Source organism: Drosophila mojavensis, unplaced genomic scaffold, assembly GCF_018153725.1.
Source record: "Drosophila mojavensis isolate 15081-1352.22 unplaced genomic scaffold, ASM1815372v1 contig_36, whole genome shotgun sequence".
Taxonomy (NCBI): domain Eukaryota; kingdom Metazoa; phylum Arthropoda; class Insecta; order Diptera; family Drosophilidae; genus Drosophila; species Drosophila mojavensis.
In genome coordinates, this window is record NW_025318858.1 from 14,435,405 (window position 1) to 14,451,261 (window position 15,857).

At 36.2% G+C, this 15,857-nt stretch overlaps 2 protein-coding genes and 1 long non-coding RNA gene across 6 annotated transcripts in view; 1 reads left to right on the forward strand and 2 right to left on the reverse strand.

Annotated features, from left to right (window-relative positions):
- LOC6576786 (nuclear hormone receptor FTZ-F1 beta) overlaps positions 1 to 7,773 on the reverse strand; it is a 30,444-nt gene extending 22,671 nt beyond the window's left edge. The window contains exon 1 of the mRNA XM_002002736.4: positions 7,575 to 7,773. The gene's annotated coding sequence lies outside the window, so the exon portion shown is untranslated. The remainder of the gene's footprint in view (positions 1 to 7,574) is intronic.
- Positions 7,774 to 7,882: 109 nt separating this feature from the next.
- LOC122757181 lies at positions 7,883 to 9,286 on the reverse strand. Its single transcript, XR_006357106.1, has 2 exons — positions 9,068 to 9,286; positions 7,883 to 8,023 (listed from the first exon to the last, which is right to left on the reverse strand). It is a non-coding gene; the product is annotated as an uncharacterized LOC122757181 (long non-coding RNA).
- A 344-nt stretch (positions 9,287 to 9,630) lies between these two features.
- LOC6576787 (ectonucleoside triphosphate diphosphohydrolase 5) lies at positions 9,631 to 15,523 on the forward strand. Of its 4 annotated transcripts, none has more exons than XM_015165377.3 (4): positions 9,633 to 9,852; positions 13,462 to 13,612; positions 13,742 to 14,871; positions 14,944 to 15,523. In XM_015165377.3, the coding sequence occupies exons 1-4, from the start codon at positions 9,823 to 9,825 to the stop codon at positions 15,034 to 15,036; spliced, it is 1,404 nt and encodes a 467-aa protein (XP_015020863.1). In that variant the 5' UTR covers positions 9,633 to 9,822; the 3' UTR covers positions 15,037 to 15,523. The 4 variants fall into 4 exon arrangements, with proteins under 4 accessions (XP_015020862.1, XP_015020863.1, XP_032584646.1 ...); XM_032728755.2 differs by lacking the exon at positions 9,633 to 9,852 and adding an exon at positions 12,195 to 12,221; XM_002002737.4 differs by lacking the exon at positions 9,633 to 9,852 and adding an exon at positions 13,136 to 13,340.
- Positions 15,524 to 15,857: the final 334 nt, after the last annotated feature.

A 15,857-nucleotide genomic window follows, 5' to 3' on the forward strand; every position in this document is an offset into this window, starting at 1 on the left:
AGATTTTTTCATCATTCTGCTCGATTCGAAAATCTTTCATCTGTAGAATTGTAACAAGTTCACATGGTCGACTAAAGCAACTAATTAAATATCACTTGAAATTTCATGCTACTCGTGACTTGTAGCTTTCTAGTACACAGATTCTTGAATGATAATCTGTTTTTTTCCTTTTTTGTTGTTCTTTTGCTTTCTTCATATGTCTTTCGTATTTCTTTGCAAATCTTGGCAAGCGACGTTGACCTTCATTAGCCCTGTATCTATGTGAAAATTTGTATATTTATTAGAGATGGATTGATAGATGGAATAATAATTGACCTACTTCAACTCTTGCCCGAAGCATGTAAAATACAATGAAAAGCAGATAAGGTATAGGCAAAATTTGATTATGAATTATACGTGGACAAAGAACGTCCATCAATTTGTCAATTTAATCAAGCGACAGGTTGACAATGCGGGTAACTGACTGCGATTCTCTTGCTATCTCTTTCTCTGTCTCTCACTCACACACACACACATTCTCGTTCTGTCTTTATCGCTATCTATACAATAAACATATATAATATAAACCTTCCAAAAAGTGTACATAAATAAATTAGCACATTTCAAACAGGAAATACACACATGAAATAATCAAGCAGAAAAGAACGATGTGTGTTTGAGTGTGTGTGTGCCTCTATAGAAAGCCAAGCAACGACCTTGAGGCGATTTTTTCAAATATATACACGCATACAGATATACATATATAAGCTGATGAAAAATTTCGCCACGTTTTGACCAAATGAGTTTGGCAAATGATTCATGACAGCATTTCGATAGCTTTCTTTATATATATTCGCATATAATGAGAATATATAATATATACTATATATTCTGGTCGATGTATCTGTATGTACAAACGGTCGCGTGATAGGACGCTACGTACACTTTTGTATCCGCTAATTGGCTGTGAAAAAGTCTGCCAACGCAAAATGCCACCAAAAACAAAATTAATCGGCCAAATATTTGGCAGATAAGTCAACAGAAACGGCATTTGATAAACACCTGTTGTGGATTGGCTTATATAAGGTAAACATATAATATACGCTGTCAAGTAAACGAATATTGTAGAGATCTGAGGCTCAAATATCTATAGAAATACCCATACAAGATGAGCCCAGTTTATCGTATCTATAGAGATGGTTGAAATATTCATATAAAATTAATATTTCTCTGACACATCGAGACATAAAAGCAATAAAAATGTGCTTGAAAATTTTTCCAATTATATGCAAAGAAAATAGTTTCATGACACTTTTATAAAAATGGTAATAAAAATAAATTGTTATTTATAATATTTATTTATATGCACTTATAATATTTATTAGTATTGCAATTATTATTATTATTTTTTTTTTCACTCAATTGTTTTGCAATGCACAATTTTGTTTCCATTTTATTTATTTATTTATTTTTTTATAATCTGCATATGTTGGTCTAATTTGTTATTATATCCACCCTCGGCTGATAGTGCTTGAATAATTAAAGCGAATTGCTTTATGATTTGAGCTACTGGGAGTTTTGCAGTGACTCTTGAGATTTGAACAAACACTTACACATAAATCGAAGGTGAGTGTGAGTGTTATAGCTGGCAATTTTGCTGGTCATGTATCTCCTACTAACTACTTATACTCTATACAACTTCAGTTCCAGTTCCAACTCCAACTCCAGCTGTAGCTTCAGCTCCAGCTCTAGTTCCAGCTGCAGCTTGTGCTTTAGTTAGGAGCTAAGCGCCAAAACATCATGAGCCATGCGTCATGTGAAAAGTCACTCAAACTGAGACCCAAAAGAAACCTGAAACAGGAAGAAACCCGTTTCAGTTTCTATGAGTGTATGAGTGAGCTATAGGCTGTGTGTGTGTATGTGTGTTTGTGTGTTTGGGCAGGGAGTGGAACCAATCAAGCAAAGCAGCCAAAGAGGACCAAAGCAAAATCCAAACAAACTGGAGCCCAAACGCTAAACCACTCGCTCGCTTGCTCTTTGGCTCGCTGGCGGCAATTTTCGAGTGATTAGTCATCAGGCAAAGGTAAAGGTAAAGAGCCAGACACACGCAGAGACGGCACCAACTTAGAGTGAGCGACAGAGAGAAAGAGATAAAGAGAGAGGGGTCAGAGATCGTTCAATGTTTATTCAAAAACAAAACACAAAAATTAGTAAAAGAAGAAGAATAAACTTAAGCTGTGCTGAACGACTGACTCCCCACGCTTAGAATAGTTTCTAATAAAAAAAAAAAAGTTGTTTTTATGAGCTCGCTCTCTTTTCTCGCTTCTTCAGACTTTCAAAGCTGCGCCCGTGGTCCAATCAATTTTTATCGTTTTGCTTTAATTTGATGAGATTTTTATCGATTTCTTGTTCTGCCAATAGCCGCCGCCTGCCTTCAGCCGTCTGCCGTCCAACGTCTGGCGTCTGCTGCCTCATCTTTTGTTTTGCATAAATTAAATGGCTAATGGCCATAAATTTTGTTCTTGTTGCTGTTGTTCTGGTCTCTGTCTCTCTATCTCTCTCTCTCTCTCGCGCTCTTTAAGCGTGCTACGATTTATTAGCTGACCTTCAGCGTTATAAATAAACAAAACTTACAACAAAACTGAGAACAAAACGTAGCAACAGCTTCAAGCAACAGCTCACTTAAAGTCTGCCCAAACTTTAATACATTTTCAAAGGAAGCAATTAAATAATGTCTTTATATCGATGGCTATATTAGCATTTTAAGTGAGCTATAGGCATTACTTGATTTAAGTTTCGGAATATAAAAATGTTTAAATGGAGATTAGGTCTTTCTCTTTAATAGTTTCAAGATACAATGGACGTTCATTAATGTTGAGGCATTTTATACTTTCGTTTATTATAAAATTGATATCTTTTTACAATTACAAAATAAACTTGATTCAAAAGATTATATTTAAATTATATAAAAAAGGAAATTTATTATTTTAATTTAATTTTTAATTGGTTACAAAATTTAAGGTATATTTTCATCATATCGATATGACTAAAAGCAAATATTTATTAGTGATTTTGGACTTTTTATTTAATGATTATTATTGTAACTGAGTTACAAAATTTAAGGTATCCTTATATACAATTTGTAGTTCCCATTTACTTCCTAAATGCAAACGGCTTGGCTTATGCCCGAGTTCAAATGCAGTGCGAAACAATTGTTACACAACCCATCAACAGCAGCAGCAGCAGCAACGGCAACTGCAACAGCAACAGCAAACAGCAACTGCAACAGCAGCAACAACTTTTGCTGTGCAACATGTTTCGCGGTTGCAGCAACGGCAGCTGCTTGCTTAACGGGCAGCAGGAGCAGAACGAACAGCAGTTGCAGTTGCTGTTGCTGTTGCTGCAGCGCTCAGAAATTGGCCAAAACGATCATGTTTATACAGACACATAGGCAATAGAAACGGCGCCGTGTCGACCAGCAACAGCAACTGCAGCAGCAGCAGCACCAACAGTTATGGCAATTGCCAAAGTTGCAGTTGCAAAAATCAAACAAAAAGCCACAAAAAAAAAAAAAAAAAGGAGACAACAAACGATAAAAAGCGAAGCAATGTTGGCCAAAAAGTCAACAGCAACAGCAACTGTTGCAGCCAAATGGCAACAGCAGCAGCAGTTCAGCAACAATGTTGCCAGCCAACAACAACAACAGCAACAACAACAAGTTTCTTTGACTTCGTCTGCTTCTTACCGTTTGAGGTTACAACAAGGTAAACCTGCTGCCATGTTATTGTATCTGCGCTTTGATCTCTCGCCTCAGAGACAATAGAACAAAGCGAAAACCTTGTTGCTGCAACAGCAACAGCTACATCAACAGCAACAGCTACAGCTCCAGCTCCAGCTATAGCAACAGCAACAGCAACAGCTGAAGAATTATGGGAGGAGGTCAATGCTGCAATTGTTAACTGCTAATTAGCAGTCAGAGAGTGAAAGAGAGCGACTGATGTTGCCATGTAACAATCGATATGTGCCTGCGGATGTATCGAGAACCGGTTAACAGATGGTCGAAACCAAAAACAAAAGATGTTGCCGCTGATATTGTTGTTGTTCATGTTGTTGCTGTTGTCGTTGTTGTTGCCTTTGCTGTTGTTACAACAACTGGCAAATTAGACATTTGACATGGCATTCACTGACAAATTACAAACAACATAATGCACACTAAGCTTTCGATTTTTTTTTTTTTTTTTTTTTTGCTTTTTGAGAAACAATAATCGAATACAATTTGGACCACACGCAACACTACAACAAAGCCTGGATATAAATTAAATTCCAGTATTGATTGACAGCAATTTTAAAAAGTTCTAGCAACAGAAAGCGGCCAATAGCTTTGTTATCGTTATCGATCTGATTTCGCCAAATAATAGATAAATTAACTGGATTCTTTGAAGATAAGTTTTAGCTGTTTTGCCTATTTCTATTTCATTTTACAGCTTTAATCGATAACATTAAAGTTTTTGATCGATAGCTTTAGATATGTATATTCATTATTAGGGATAAATAATATTATTCTTAAATAATAAATAATAATATAATTTACCCCATATTTGACCAATATATCAATAATTAACATATATACCATTCAGTTTTGTAGTTTTTAACATTTATTGATAACATTACCAATAAAATCTTATAGTCTCAAGCAATTTCACAATAATTTTTTTATTTTCATATTTAGTTGACAAATGAAATCCTTCGTTTTTTCCTTTTGTCGATAATATTTAAATATTCGAAATTCAATCAAAATCGTTGTCAATTTTGACTTAAAACTTAACTCAGTTTTTTTTGCAAACAAAATTTATATCAATATAGCAATCTTGTTTATAAATAGTTCATAGCCATCATGATCTAGGAGTTTTTATTTAACTATTCTAGTTAACAATAAATATTTTTGGCAGTTTCGGTTCAAATTCTAAATCAATAAGTTATCGATAATATATAACATAGTAACTTTCTCCTAATTCTAACTGCAGTCCACCCTTTTGGTGTTTAACTAAAGAGTCCCTTCAATATAACATTATAGATTTCTACATTTTAATCGATAACACCAAACTTTTTTCTCGATGTTGCGGGCCCTTAACTCAATTTGTCTGTACTTGCTGCTTATATTCCTACCACTTGGCATCTGCTTAAGTTATGACAGCAAAAGCTGTAAATTAACATTTGAGGCCACGTTTAGACACACTTAAAAAATAAAAGAGTTCAAGAACATAAACAAAGCATTGGACGTGTCCAATGGGGTACACGGATCCAAAAATTTCGGAAAAAAACCAATCAACTTACAAAACTTGCCGACAACCTTGGCCAATGGAGAACGATAGAGGGGGAAAGATATAGTACAAGAGAAAGAGAGAGATAGCGAAGCAGTCTCCTGCTGCAGCTGCTCCCGCTAACTGATAAAAGCCAAGACCGTACATAAACCCAGTTACGAACAAGTATGAGCAATAAGCCAATAACTGCCTCGACTAATTAATACCCTGTAGTAAATGTAGAGTAGTTGCTTTTTATAACAAGCTCAGACTAGGAGATACCCTGAACCCTCTAATCTGATATTCTAATCACTCTGCACTTATTTTCGGCACACATACATACACACGCACGTATTAGAACGCGCTCTGCTAACTGCGCAGTAAGCAGCGATTGCGCTTGGGCTGCGCTGCAGTGTGCGCAACATTATAAGAATTTGTTTGTTGAATAATTTAATTTCTATACGTACAATCTTAATGAACATAATCATAATGTTCAAATGTATGTACATTCCAAAGCACAAGTCTCTAGTACTTGAAATACGTCTTTTACAAAGATGAGGGTGAGGGGGTGGATATAAGAGTGGGGGTAAATTACAGCAAAAATCCAAAATTTATAAAATACATATAAGTTTAAAATTTGGAAGCTCTAGCTCTAAAGGTGTAGGAGATACAATTAATTAACTAGCGTTCGATAAGGTTTTTAATCGATAATAAAATATCGGGACTAGTTATCGATATATAGAGAAAAACTCGAAATGCGCGTGATATACACGGACCTAGGAAAAAATATTTCAAGTCTCTAGGTCTTATATCTTCTGAGATCGACGCGTTCATACATACGGACGGACGGACGGACAGGGCCAAATCGACTCAGCTCGTCGCCCTGATCAAGAATATATATATACTTTGTGGGGTCTGCCACGCCTCCTTCTGCCTGTTACATACTTTTAACAAAACCAATATACCCTGATTTCCCATTTTCAATGGGTTCAGGGTATAACAAGCTGAAAGTCTGTCTAACAATATGCATTCACATAAATGTATTTCGCCACTAAATTAGCCACCTTTCAGCAACAACTCACTAATTTACAGGGTATACACATTATGAGTGAAAAGCGCAACTGCAGCAGAGGCGACCAATAAACACAATAACCGCAACGCGACGTCGACGTAGTCAAAATAATAATGAGCCAACATTTAAAATGGTTTATGCGATGCCAACATCATTATCGTCAATGGCCAAGATCATTGACAACGTCATTATCACAGTTATGAACATCATGATTACAATACACCTACGGCACAGGCCGAAAGTCTTTGATTTTTCTAGGTCAAGCCACACACAGATGACGAAGAAGAATGAGTGGAAGAGAAAAGTGAGAGACAGGAGGAGAGGAAGAAGTGGAAGCAGAGTTCAAAACGTGCCCGGGCCGCATCGTTAAAAGCTTCTCTTAACTGCGCCTCGTCTCCACTCTTCACTGCTCTGCTCTCCACCAAACTCCTCCACTCTACCCTCCTCCTCCCTCCTCTTTTCACCTCTCCTCATCTTGACAACTCGTGTGCTTTTTGACGGTGGAAACAATTTCCGGTGGCCTCCGGGCCAACCGCTGCACAATTGCAGTTGCCGCAGCCGCAGTCACCATCCAAATCCGATCCAAGCCGAACCGAACCGATCCGAACGGCAGTCGCATGAGTCAGCTCCCACAAGAAAGTAGTTCAAGTGACCAATGGCGCCGTTACATTTCGCTGCTTCAACTGAAGTGTGGACCTCGGCTCGCATTGCTTGGATCGGATCGCTGCGACTGCCAGATCTCAGCTCTCTCAGCCAAACGTTTCCCTCGCAATTGGGCGTTAATTAAATTGTTTTCATTTGCCTGACCCGTTGAAGAGGCTTTTGTGGTTAATGCTCAAGTGGTTATGTGCGATAAGTGGGCGGAAATATTGGCTGAGGGCCCAGCAGCAAAAGTTCAAGATTAAAGCAAAGAGAGTCCAACAAAATATGCATATAAGCAAAAAGATTATATATATAAATATATTTACATATATAGCTCTACAATAATCTAACAATCCAGCATTCAGTTTAGCATTACTGAAAAACTTTGTAAACTATCGGCAATCGATTAACTTAGAATTTGAAGTATCGATTATTATATATTCCCAATTTATTTACATGTCTAACTAAAGTCTAATAAGACAAATCAGTATTAAATGATAAAAAATGTATGCAATTTTTCAACTAAAGCTTAATGTTTAGTTCCCCTCTTAAATTTAATGTATAAAACATTTCTCACGTACCATTCAAAATTGTAAATTTAGTATTCCAATTGGGCGTATATTCAGTCTAATAAGATTTGTTTTTGATATTCCCTAAAAACAGGTGTTGCCATGTTACACAGAAGTCAGAATTATGTTTCTCACTTAATTATAAATTGTTTTTAATATTTATTTAGCTGTTTACTAATTTCATGTATATATTTTTTATATAATTTGCATACATTATTTGTTTGCTGTTTATTAATTTTTTAGATTTTTTTTTTTTTTAAATTATTTTAGACACATTTTTTACATTTTCTTTTTAATGCAAATTTATCAGACATTTGTTGTTGTTGTAAAAGTGGATTTATAAAATATATTTGCACAATAACGAGAACGGTAATATTATTGCACAACGCCGCTTTTTGTTGCTGTTGTTTTTTTTTTTTATTTTTTTATTTTTTATTTATATATACTTTTTTTCTTTTCACCTGTGAGTTATTAACGGTAAATTAATTATTCAGCGTCGCTGTGTATGCATGTGTGTGTGCGAGTGTGAGTTAACGAGCAACCGTGCACAGCAAATTGACAAAAAGTAAATAAACAAAATGCTGCAAAACGGCAACTGTTGAAGTTGCAACGCGGAAGCTGCAAGCGCAAAACCAGATTTTATTTCTGCAACGCCATCCAATAAGAATCACACGTACGTGCGCTTTCTTAATAAACGTACGTGTACGTGTGTATGTGTCTGTATGTATGTGTATGTGCGAGTGTGCATGCCTATGTGTGGGTTGTTCTTTTTTGCACTTGCTTGCTGGCTGCTTTCTTTGCTGCTGTTGCTCTGGGTTTCATTTTACACGGCAGCAGAGCGCCGCCTCTGCTACTGCCTCTGCCGCTGTCGCTGGCTCTGCCGCTGCCTCTGCCACTGGCAAGCTACTCTTGCGTTGCGTTTTTCCTCACCTTTGCAGAGTTTATTGACATTTTCAGCATTTGCTTTTGTGCGCTGCTTTCTTTGAGTGAGCGTGCGCTCTCCCTATTTTAGTCTGTGCCTCTCACTCTCTCTCTCTCTCTTGCCCGCTCGCTCTTTCTCTCTGTCATACATATACACAGGCACTTGTTTTTTTTTCAGAGAATAACCTTCAATTTTATCTTATTGCGCTCTTGTCGTCGTTACACACACATACACGCACACCCGCACTCATACACATGTACGCACGGCCCCACATTTGCAGCTTTGGACTTGTAGTTTTATAATTTTACGCTGCGTGAATTAACATTTGGCTTTTTGATCTGTTTCTTATGCAGTTTTGACTTAATTTATGTATAACTTATTTTTATGCGATCGCTTGCATTTTACAATTCCGCATACGCATCCACTTGAACTCACACATATGCACACTCATTCACACTCACACACTCTTATTCGATGGACGGCTGATTCTGCTTCAAAAACATACACAACAAATTATTTTTTGAGCCGTTATTATGTATGCAATTATTTGAAAAAATTTGTTATAAATATTTAATTTATTTACTTTTTATTTTGGTTTTGTGCTATTGTTACTGGTTTTGCACAGTAAAACGAAATTCTCACAAACACTTTTTTCCACAACGCTTGCGGCGTTACACAGGCACGCGTACAACTTCTCCGAACGGCATTTGTTTTGGTACTAACCGCAGTGTGACCGCAGACAGAGAAGTTAAAAAAAAAACAATACCGTACTTGAGAAGAGTAAAAGAAAACAAAAAATCAGCGTGACCAGAGGTATGAGAACCATATAATGTATAATACACATAAAATACCAATATAAACAAATACCAACTATATGATTTCCATTTCAATCGACAAGAATTTGAATAAAAATGTTTTGCTGTTTCTTTGAAGTTAATTAAATGAGAATTGCTTTCCTAGATAAAACAAAATAGAAGTATTCAAACTTATATTAAAAGAGGAAGTAGTAAAACTCTAAATTTTTTGGGGTGCCGCTTATCAACTGGTTCTTGTAAGGGTGACCATTAATTCATAAACCAGTATTATTCAACACTGATTCGACACTTTAAATCAACAACAACAGCTGTTGGGCAACCTTTAGTTTAATTTAGTACGCCATTTCGTGCACGACGTGGTGGTTGGTTCTATTTAATTGCTCGTAGTTTTAGGCGTAAAAAACAATTACCCTTCAGCGCTCCAATGAACCGTTACTGATTGCCAAAAAAAAAATAAAATAAAATAAATGAACGAATTTGTTAGTGAATAAAGCCGAATAAGAGTTTACACAAATTTAGTACAATGACAAACACCGATGTGCGAAAGAGAAAGGTAGGCAAAGGTTAAAGGGCATTGTTACATTTGTTTCAAATGCTAATTTCGGCGCGTTTATACGCATACATATATATAAACATACGCTGATACGGAAATTAAAGCAAACACATCGCATTTAGTGTGCCAAGTTTATTTACATACTTAATTGATGTTCAATTTCAATTGTTGTTGCTGCGTGTGCCCGGCAAATAGTATAAGTGTGTTAGAGATGAGCAAAAGACTGATCTGCATAGTTGATCTAAGTTTTAAAAAAGTACTAATGTTGGATATGATCAACGAGTTATTTGTATAGCGGACCTAAGTGTGCTACAGTTGAATATGAGCCACAACTTATATACGTAGTTTGCTCTAAGTAATCTAAGGGCAAGAACATAACAGTTGGACGTACGTAGTAACAGCTGATCTACATAGCTGATCTAAATTTAAATGATGCAAATGAACTTTAAAGTTGATATTTGTAAGTTTTTAAAGTTGAGGCAGCGTAATTGAGCTAAGTAATTTGCTCTAAATGGTCTAAAGCTTCATGAATATAACAGTTGGCGGTAGACATGGATAAAGAATAATGAATCTACAAAAATTTCATGGCTAAACTGACCTAAAACGATTAGCTTATTACATTGACTGAGAGCCTTTGTATTTGTTACACGCTAATGTGCAACAGGTGTTATTTTAGTACTTTGTAAATAGAGATGAGCAAAATATTTGCAGAAATACAGTAGCCACAATGGAGCCGAAATAAGCTAAATATAAAACCATATAGTTTTTGAGACCGCTATATGTCAGTATAACAGTTATTATTGCTGTAACCGAACAGTTACACCAGTATAACACTGTATAATCAAATTCTGTTACAGACTAAATGAGCTGTCGTCAAGTTGATGGTTGTTAACAAATGAAATATGACTGAATATTGATTTATTTACATTCGAAATATTGATTATACTTGTCTATATGTCTGTATATGCCTCTATTCGCGTATTTAGTTCGTCAACCCAAACTTTGACCGCTCGGCCCGTTTTAATTTGCGTTTCGTTTGCTTCCTGCATATGAGAATCAGCAGGTTTTTCATTTGCCTCACCTTTTTTGCATTTTGCTCTCACCCACTCACTCTCTCTCGTTCTCATTCACTCGCCGCAAGGTCGTTAAATTGATGCGAGCATTTGAGATAGTTCACTGTAGTAAATAAATTGCTTTCTATCGTAAGGAAAATTTAGTGTGTGGGGAAAACTGGTTGAAGTACGATTCTTAACCCTTATGGGGCAATAAATTTGAGCATATAGTTGAATAAGTAAATGTATGTATATACAAATATAAATATATTTATATTTATTTATATAAATATATATTTAAATATAAAAATAATAACTTTTTACTTCAAATGAATCTAATTTCAACAATATTAATTCATTGGTTTGCAGGCTTATATTTATTTTTAATAAAAACGAACATTTTTTTTAAATTTCATTTGGTTTTGCTAAACAAGCATTAAATTATTTTACAAATTTTTCAATTAAATATTGATTTTATATTTAACTTTTTTTGCCGACGTTTTTTTTTTTTTTATATACACATATATTTATAATAAATAAAATATTCTTAATATATTTAAAACTAAAATTCATTTGGCTATACTACGATTATAGGCTAGCTAAAAAATTAATAATAATGAATATAAATAAATAGTTTAATATAATAAATATTATAATAAATAATTAAATATAATTTCATAATTCATTATAATTTAAACTCATAAATACTGAAATCGACTTTAAAATCGAGTTACCGAACGAATCATAATAATAAGATATTTTTAAGTGCTACTGTTTGCTGCCGTTATATTCATAACTTATGGTGAAATAGTTAGCAATAAAGTTATTTATTTACTCCCCGACTGATAAGTGCAACACTCAAAGCATATTAACCCACGTTATGCACGGCTCAAGATAAGCGATACGAAAAATGTTTGGCCGAAGCGAGAATTCTGTTTAGTCACGTCATAGTTGTCAATTTTTTATTTCTTTAAAATATACATCTATACGCCTACATACATATAAATCAATTCTTTTAAGTATTTTATAATTGTATCGATTAGAAGGCGCCGTCATCTCAGCGCACCTGGCGACATTCCCAACGGTCGCACTGAGGAGCAATTTAGCGCTTTGTTAAAGCATTGCCAATGCAATTGACATGTAAATTAGTGATATGTATTTATACCCTAGATGTTAGATAGTATATACAAATTTATATAATTACATTTGCCGTCTGTAATAGTTGCTAGTCTTTTGTTTGTTTTCTTTTTGTTTTCTTAGTGCTAATTTATTTGCTGGTCTTGAAACATTTGTGTAAATAATTTAATGGGAATTTTGGTGAGTTTGTCTAGTCCGCCATCTTCTCCTCTGCTGTCGTTGCCATTTCAGAAATAATATTTAATCAAGCTAAAAGACTTGAAAGTTAAACAAACCGATATCTTATCTGTCAATAAGATAACCTTCACAGGGAGCACTAGAGAAAATTGATATTTAGCATGACCATTAAGTTGTTTAACATGGTTGTAATTTCAAAATATAAATAATATTCCATGCATGTATATTATATGTAGAAATATAAGATAAGACTAGAATACAAATCCATGTGAAAAATATAAATCCAAAGCTTTTAGTTTCATCAGCGGCGAGAGAATGAAATAAATGCGTAGTCATCGTTATAAGCAAATGATAGAAATAGTTTGTCTAGAGTAAAACCTCAATAGTATGGGTGGGACTTCTATAAATATGAAATATACATTAGGGGAACTATTGTATAACAAAACTATTCCGCCTATGGAATATAACACTCTTTCTTTACTTAACTAATCAGGTGTAGCAAAGATTTAAGACACAGCGAAGTATACAAAAAAATTATACAAACAATTAAAATTAAATAAGTATGCAATTTAATTTTAATACCATAATATACATTTCAACAGTTGCTCAAATACACGTGTATAACACATCTGTAAGAGCTAACAAATCGTATAACATTTTTTACATAGCCCTAGTCCAAGAGATATAAAAAAATCTAAACGCTTGCGTATAACAAACATATTGACAATTAATTTAATTTAATTTAAATATACACGCGTATAACAAATCTCTTAAAAGCAATGTATATAACACTTTTCGCATTGTCCAAGCAGCATAAATAAAACAAAGTTCTAAAACACATTAGCAAACCTCAATGAGCATGTGCAGCCCTGGCAGCACAAATTATCGATAGTTAAATACTTGGTAGCCCTCGCTGCCGATAAACGGCACCAACATTGCCAAGTAACAGATAAGAAGCCGAAATTGTGTGTGCCGAAAGAATTGCATACGTTGCTCTTCACGGCCGAAAAGAAAGACTTGAACTAAACAAACAATTGAGGCAGCTGGCAACATGTGTTTTAAGGAAAATGCTGGTTATTTATAGACAGCAAACGCACAGACATGAGATACGAATACAAGCTGGTAAAGAATTTTAGAGAGACATTAAATTATACACATATATGTACATATGCATATGTATTTGTACATTTCATTGACTGTTGTCGTATAGTTGCTTAATGTGTTTTATATTGCCATGTTGCAGCTGGCCAGCGATGACAAATCATCGCAGCAAAATCGACGCAAGGGCAGCCCCAGCGCCGGAAACGGAAATGGACGCGGCGGTGTAACCAGTGGCCTCAAAGTCTCATTTCTATGTTTGGTTGTCTCTGTTGTCCTGCTGCTTTCTGTCTTTGGTGTGTATCAATTGTTTTATGCTAAATCAGCCCAATCAAATCTAACCAAATCCTCTGTTCTGCCCACTGTCTCCATTAACTATCGCTCATACAACAACAAACAACAACAAAAATCGCAATCTGGTTCAGGTCTTGCCTCGGATAATGCGAGTCCATATCTGGCCCGTCTCGCCTCCAAGCTGGGCTACAGCAAGGTCCAATACGCCGCCATCATAGATGCCGGCTCGACGGGCAGCCGCGTCCTGGCCTATAAATTCAATCGCAGCTTCATTGACAACAAACTGGTGCTCTACGAGGAGCTGTTTAAGGAGCGCAAGCCGGGACTCAGCTCGTTCGCGGATAAGCCGCACGAGGGCGCACACTCGATCAAGCTGCTGCTGGATGAGGCGCGTGCCTTCATACCCAAAGAGCATTGGTCGTCCACGCCGCTGGTGCTGAAGGCAACGGCTGGCCTGCGCTTGCTGCCCCAGAGCAAGGCCGAGAATCTGCTGAATGCAGTGCGGGATTTGTTCGCCAAGTCGGAGTTCAGCGTGGACATCGATGCCGTTGAGATCATGGACGGCACGGACGAGGGCATCTTCAGCTGGTTCACTGTGAATTTCCTGCTGGGTCGCCTGTCCAAGACGAATCAGGCAGCCGCTCTGGACCTGGGCGGCGGCAGCACTCAGGTCACCTTCTCGCCCACAGACCCGGAGCAGGTGCCCGTCTACGACAAGTACATGCACGAGGTAATCACCTCCAACAAGAAGATCAATGTGTTCACGCACAGTTATCTCGGCCTGGGCCTCATGGCCGCCCGACATGCCGTCTTCACCAAGGGCTACAGCGCCGAGGAGACATTCGTGGAGAGCATCTGCGTAAATCCCATCATTGCCAATCGCACCTGGATCTATGGCAATGTCAAGTACCAAGTGAGCGGCAAGGAGAACAGCAAATCCAGCGCCGAGCAGCCAGTGGTTGATTTTGAGGCCTGCCTAGAGCTGGTCAAGAGCAAGGTGATGCCGTTGGTCAAGCCTAAACCCTTCACGCTCAAGCAGCATGCGGTGGCGGCGTTTAGCTACTACTTTGAGCGCGCCATCGAATCGGGTCTGGTGGATCCGACAGCGGGCGGCGAGACGACCGTGGAGGCCTATCGCAAGAAGGCCCAAGAGATCTGTGCCATACCCAATGATGAACAGCCCTTCATGTGCTTTGACCTGACCTTCATATCGGTGCTGCTACGTGAAGGATTTGGCCTAAACGATGGCAAGAAGATTAAGGTAGATTGGGAAATTAATTACAATATAATATAATATATATGTATGTATATTTATATGTGTCTTTTCTTCTAGCTCTACAAGAAGATTGATGGCCATGAAATCTCTTGGGCCTTGGGCTGTGCCTATAATGTCTTAACCAGCGACGAGAAATTCAATAATTCCTAGTTCTCTTCTTCACTTAGTCTGTAGATATATATATATATATATTATATGTATATATATATAGCTGAAATTGTTTATGGAGTGCCTTAGACGTGCATCGAAGTATACTACACACACACACACTCACACATTTACTGAACTATATAGTCTATATATCTGCTAGCCAGTTAAAATATTTATGTGCTATGAATTCATTTCAATTGTCTTTAATTGAAAGCGCAAATTCATTTAGCTTTAACTCGTGTAGGGGCCGCACTTGACTTTGTTTCTTTGTAGTTTTGTCGTTCCTTTTCTTGTAATTCCAAATTTGTGTTTATTTTGTGTGTAACCAAACGTAAGCTGCGATAGACTCGTAGCATCCTGCTAGGTTTTAGACTCAAATACATACCTTTATATGTAAATACTATATATATCTCTGCATGCATATCTAATTTATAGAATTGTTTTAACATTTAAATGAATTGGAAGCTATGCAAGTTATAAAATATAATAATTAGTTTATTTTTGCAATCAAATAAAAAATTTGTTATATTGGAAAATGAAATTTAAGTAGTTTTTTTTAAACAAACAGTTGTTTGCTTATTCTTCAAATTTAGGATCTGGCTTGCTGCTATGAAACAAAAATTAATCAAATCGCAAAATGTTACGCTTTTTGTTTTAAATATAAATCTAAATCATTCGGTTTTTATTTTTGCATTGAAATAAAAATTTGGTTTGGTTTGAATTATTCCAACTGTACACGGATTTATATAATCTCTTCGATCTCTACTTACAAATTTTAAGATTCCACATTCTGCAATAAAATAAAAATGTATAAAATTGGT

Bases quoted from the DNA above. Each gene is read 5' to 3' on its own strand.
- LOC6576787 (XM_015165376.3), top strand. From the start codon at position 9,823: ATGACAAACACCGATGTGCGAAAGAGAAAG. The intron at 9,853-13,461 runs GTAGGCAAAGGT...GCCATGTTGCAG, and splicing joins CCGATGTGCGAAAGAGAAAG to CTGGCCAGCGATGACAAATC. The intron at 14,872-14,943 runs GTAGATTGGGAA...CTTTTCTTCTAG, and splicing joins ACGATGGCAAGAAGATTAAG to CTCTACAAGAAGATTGATGG.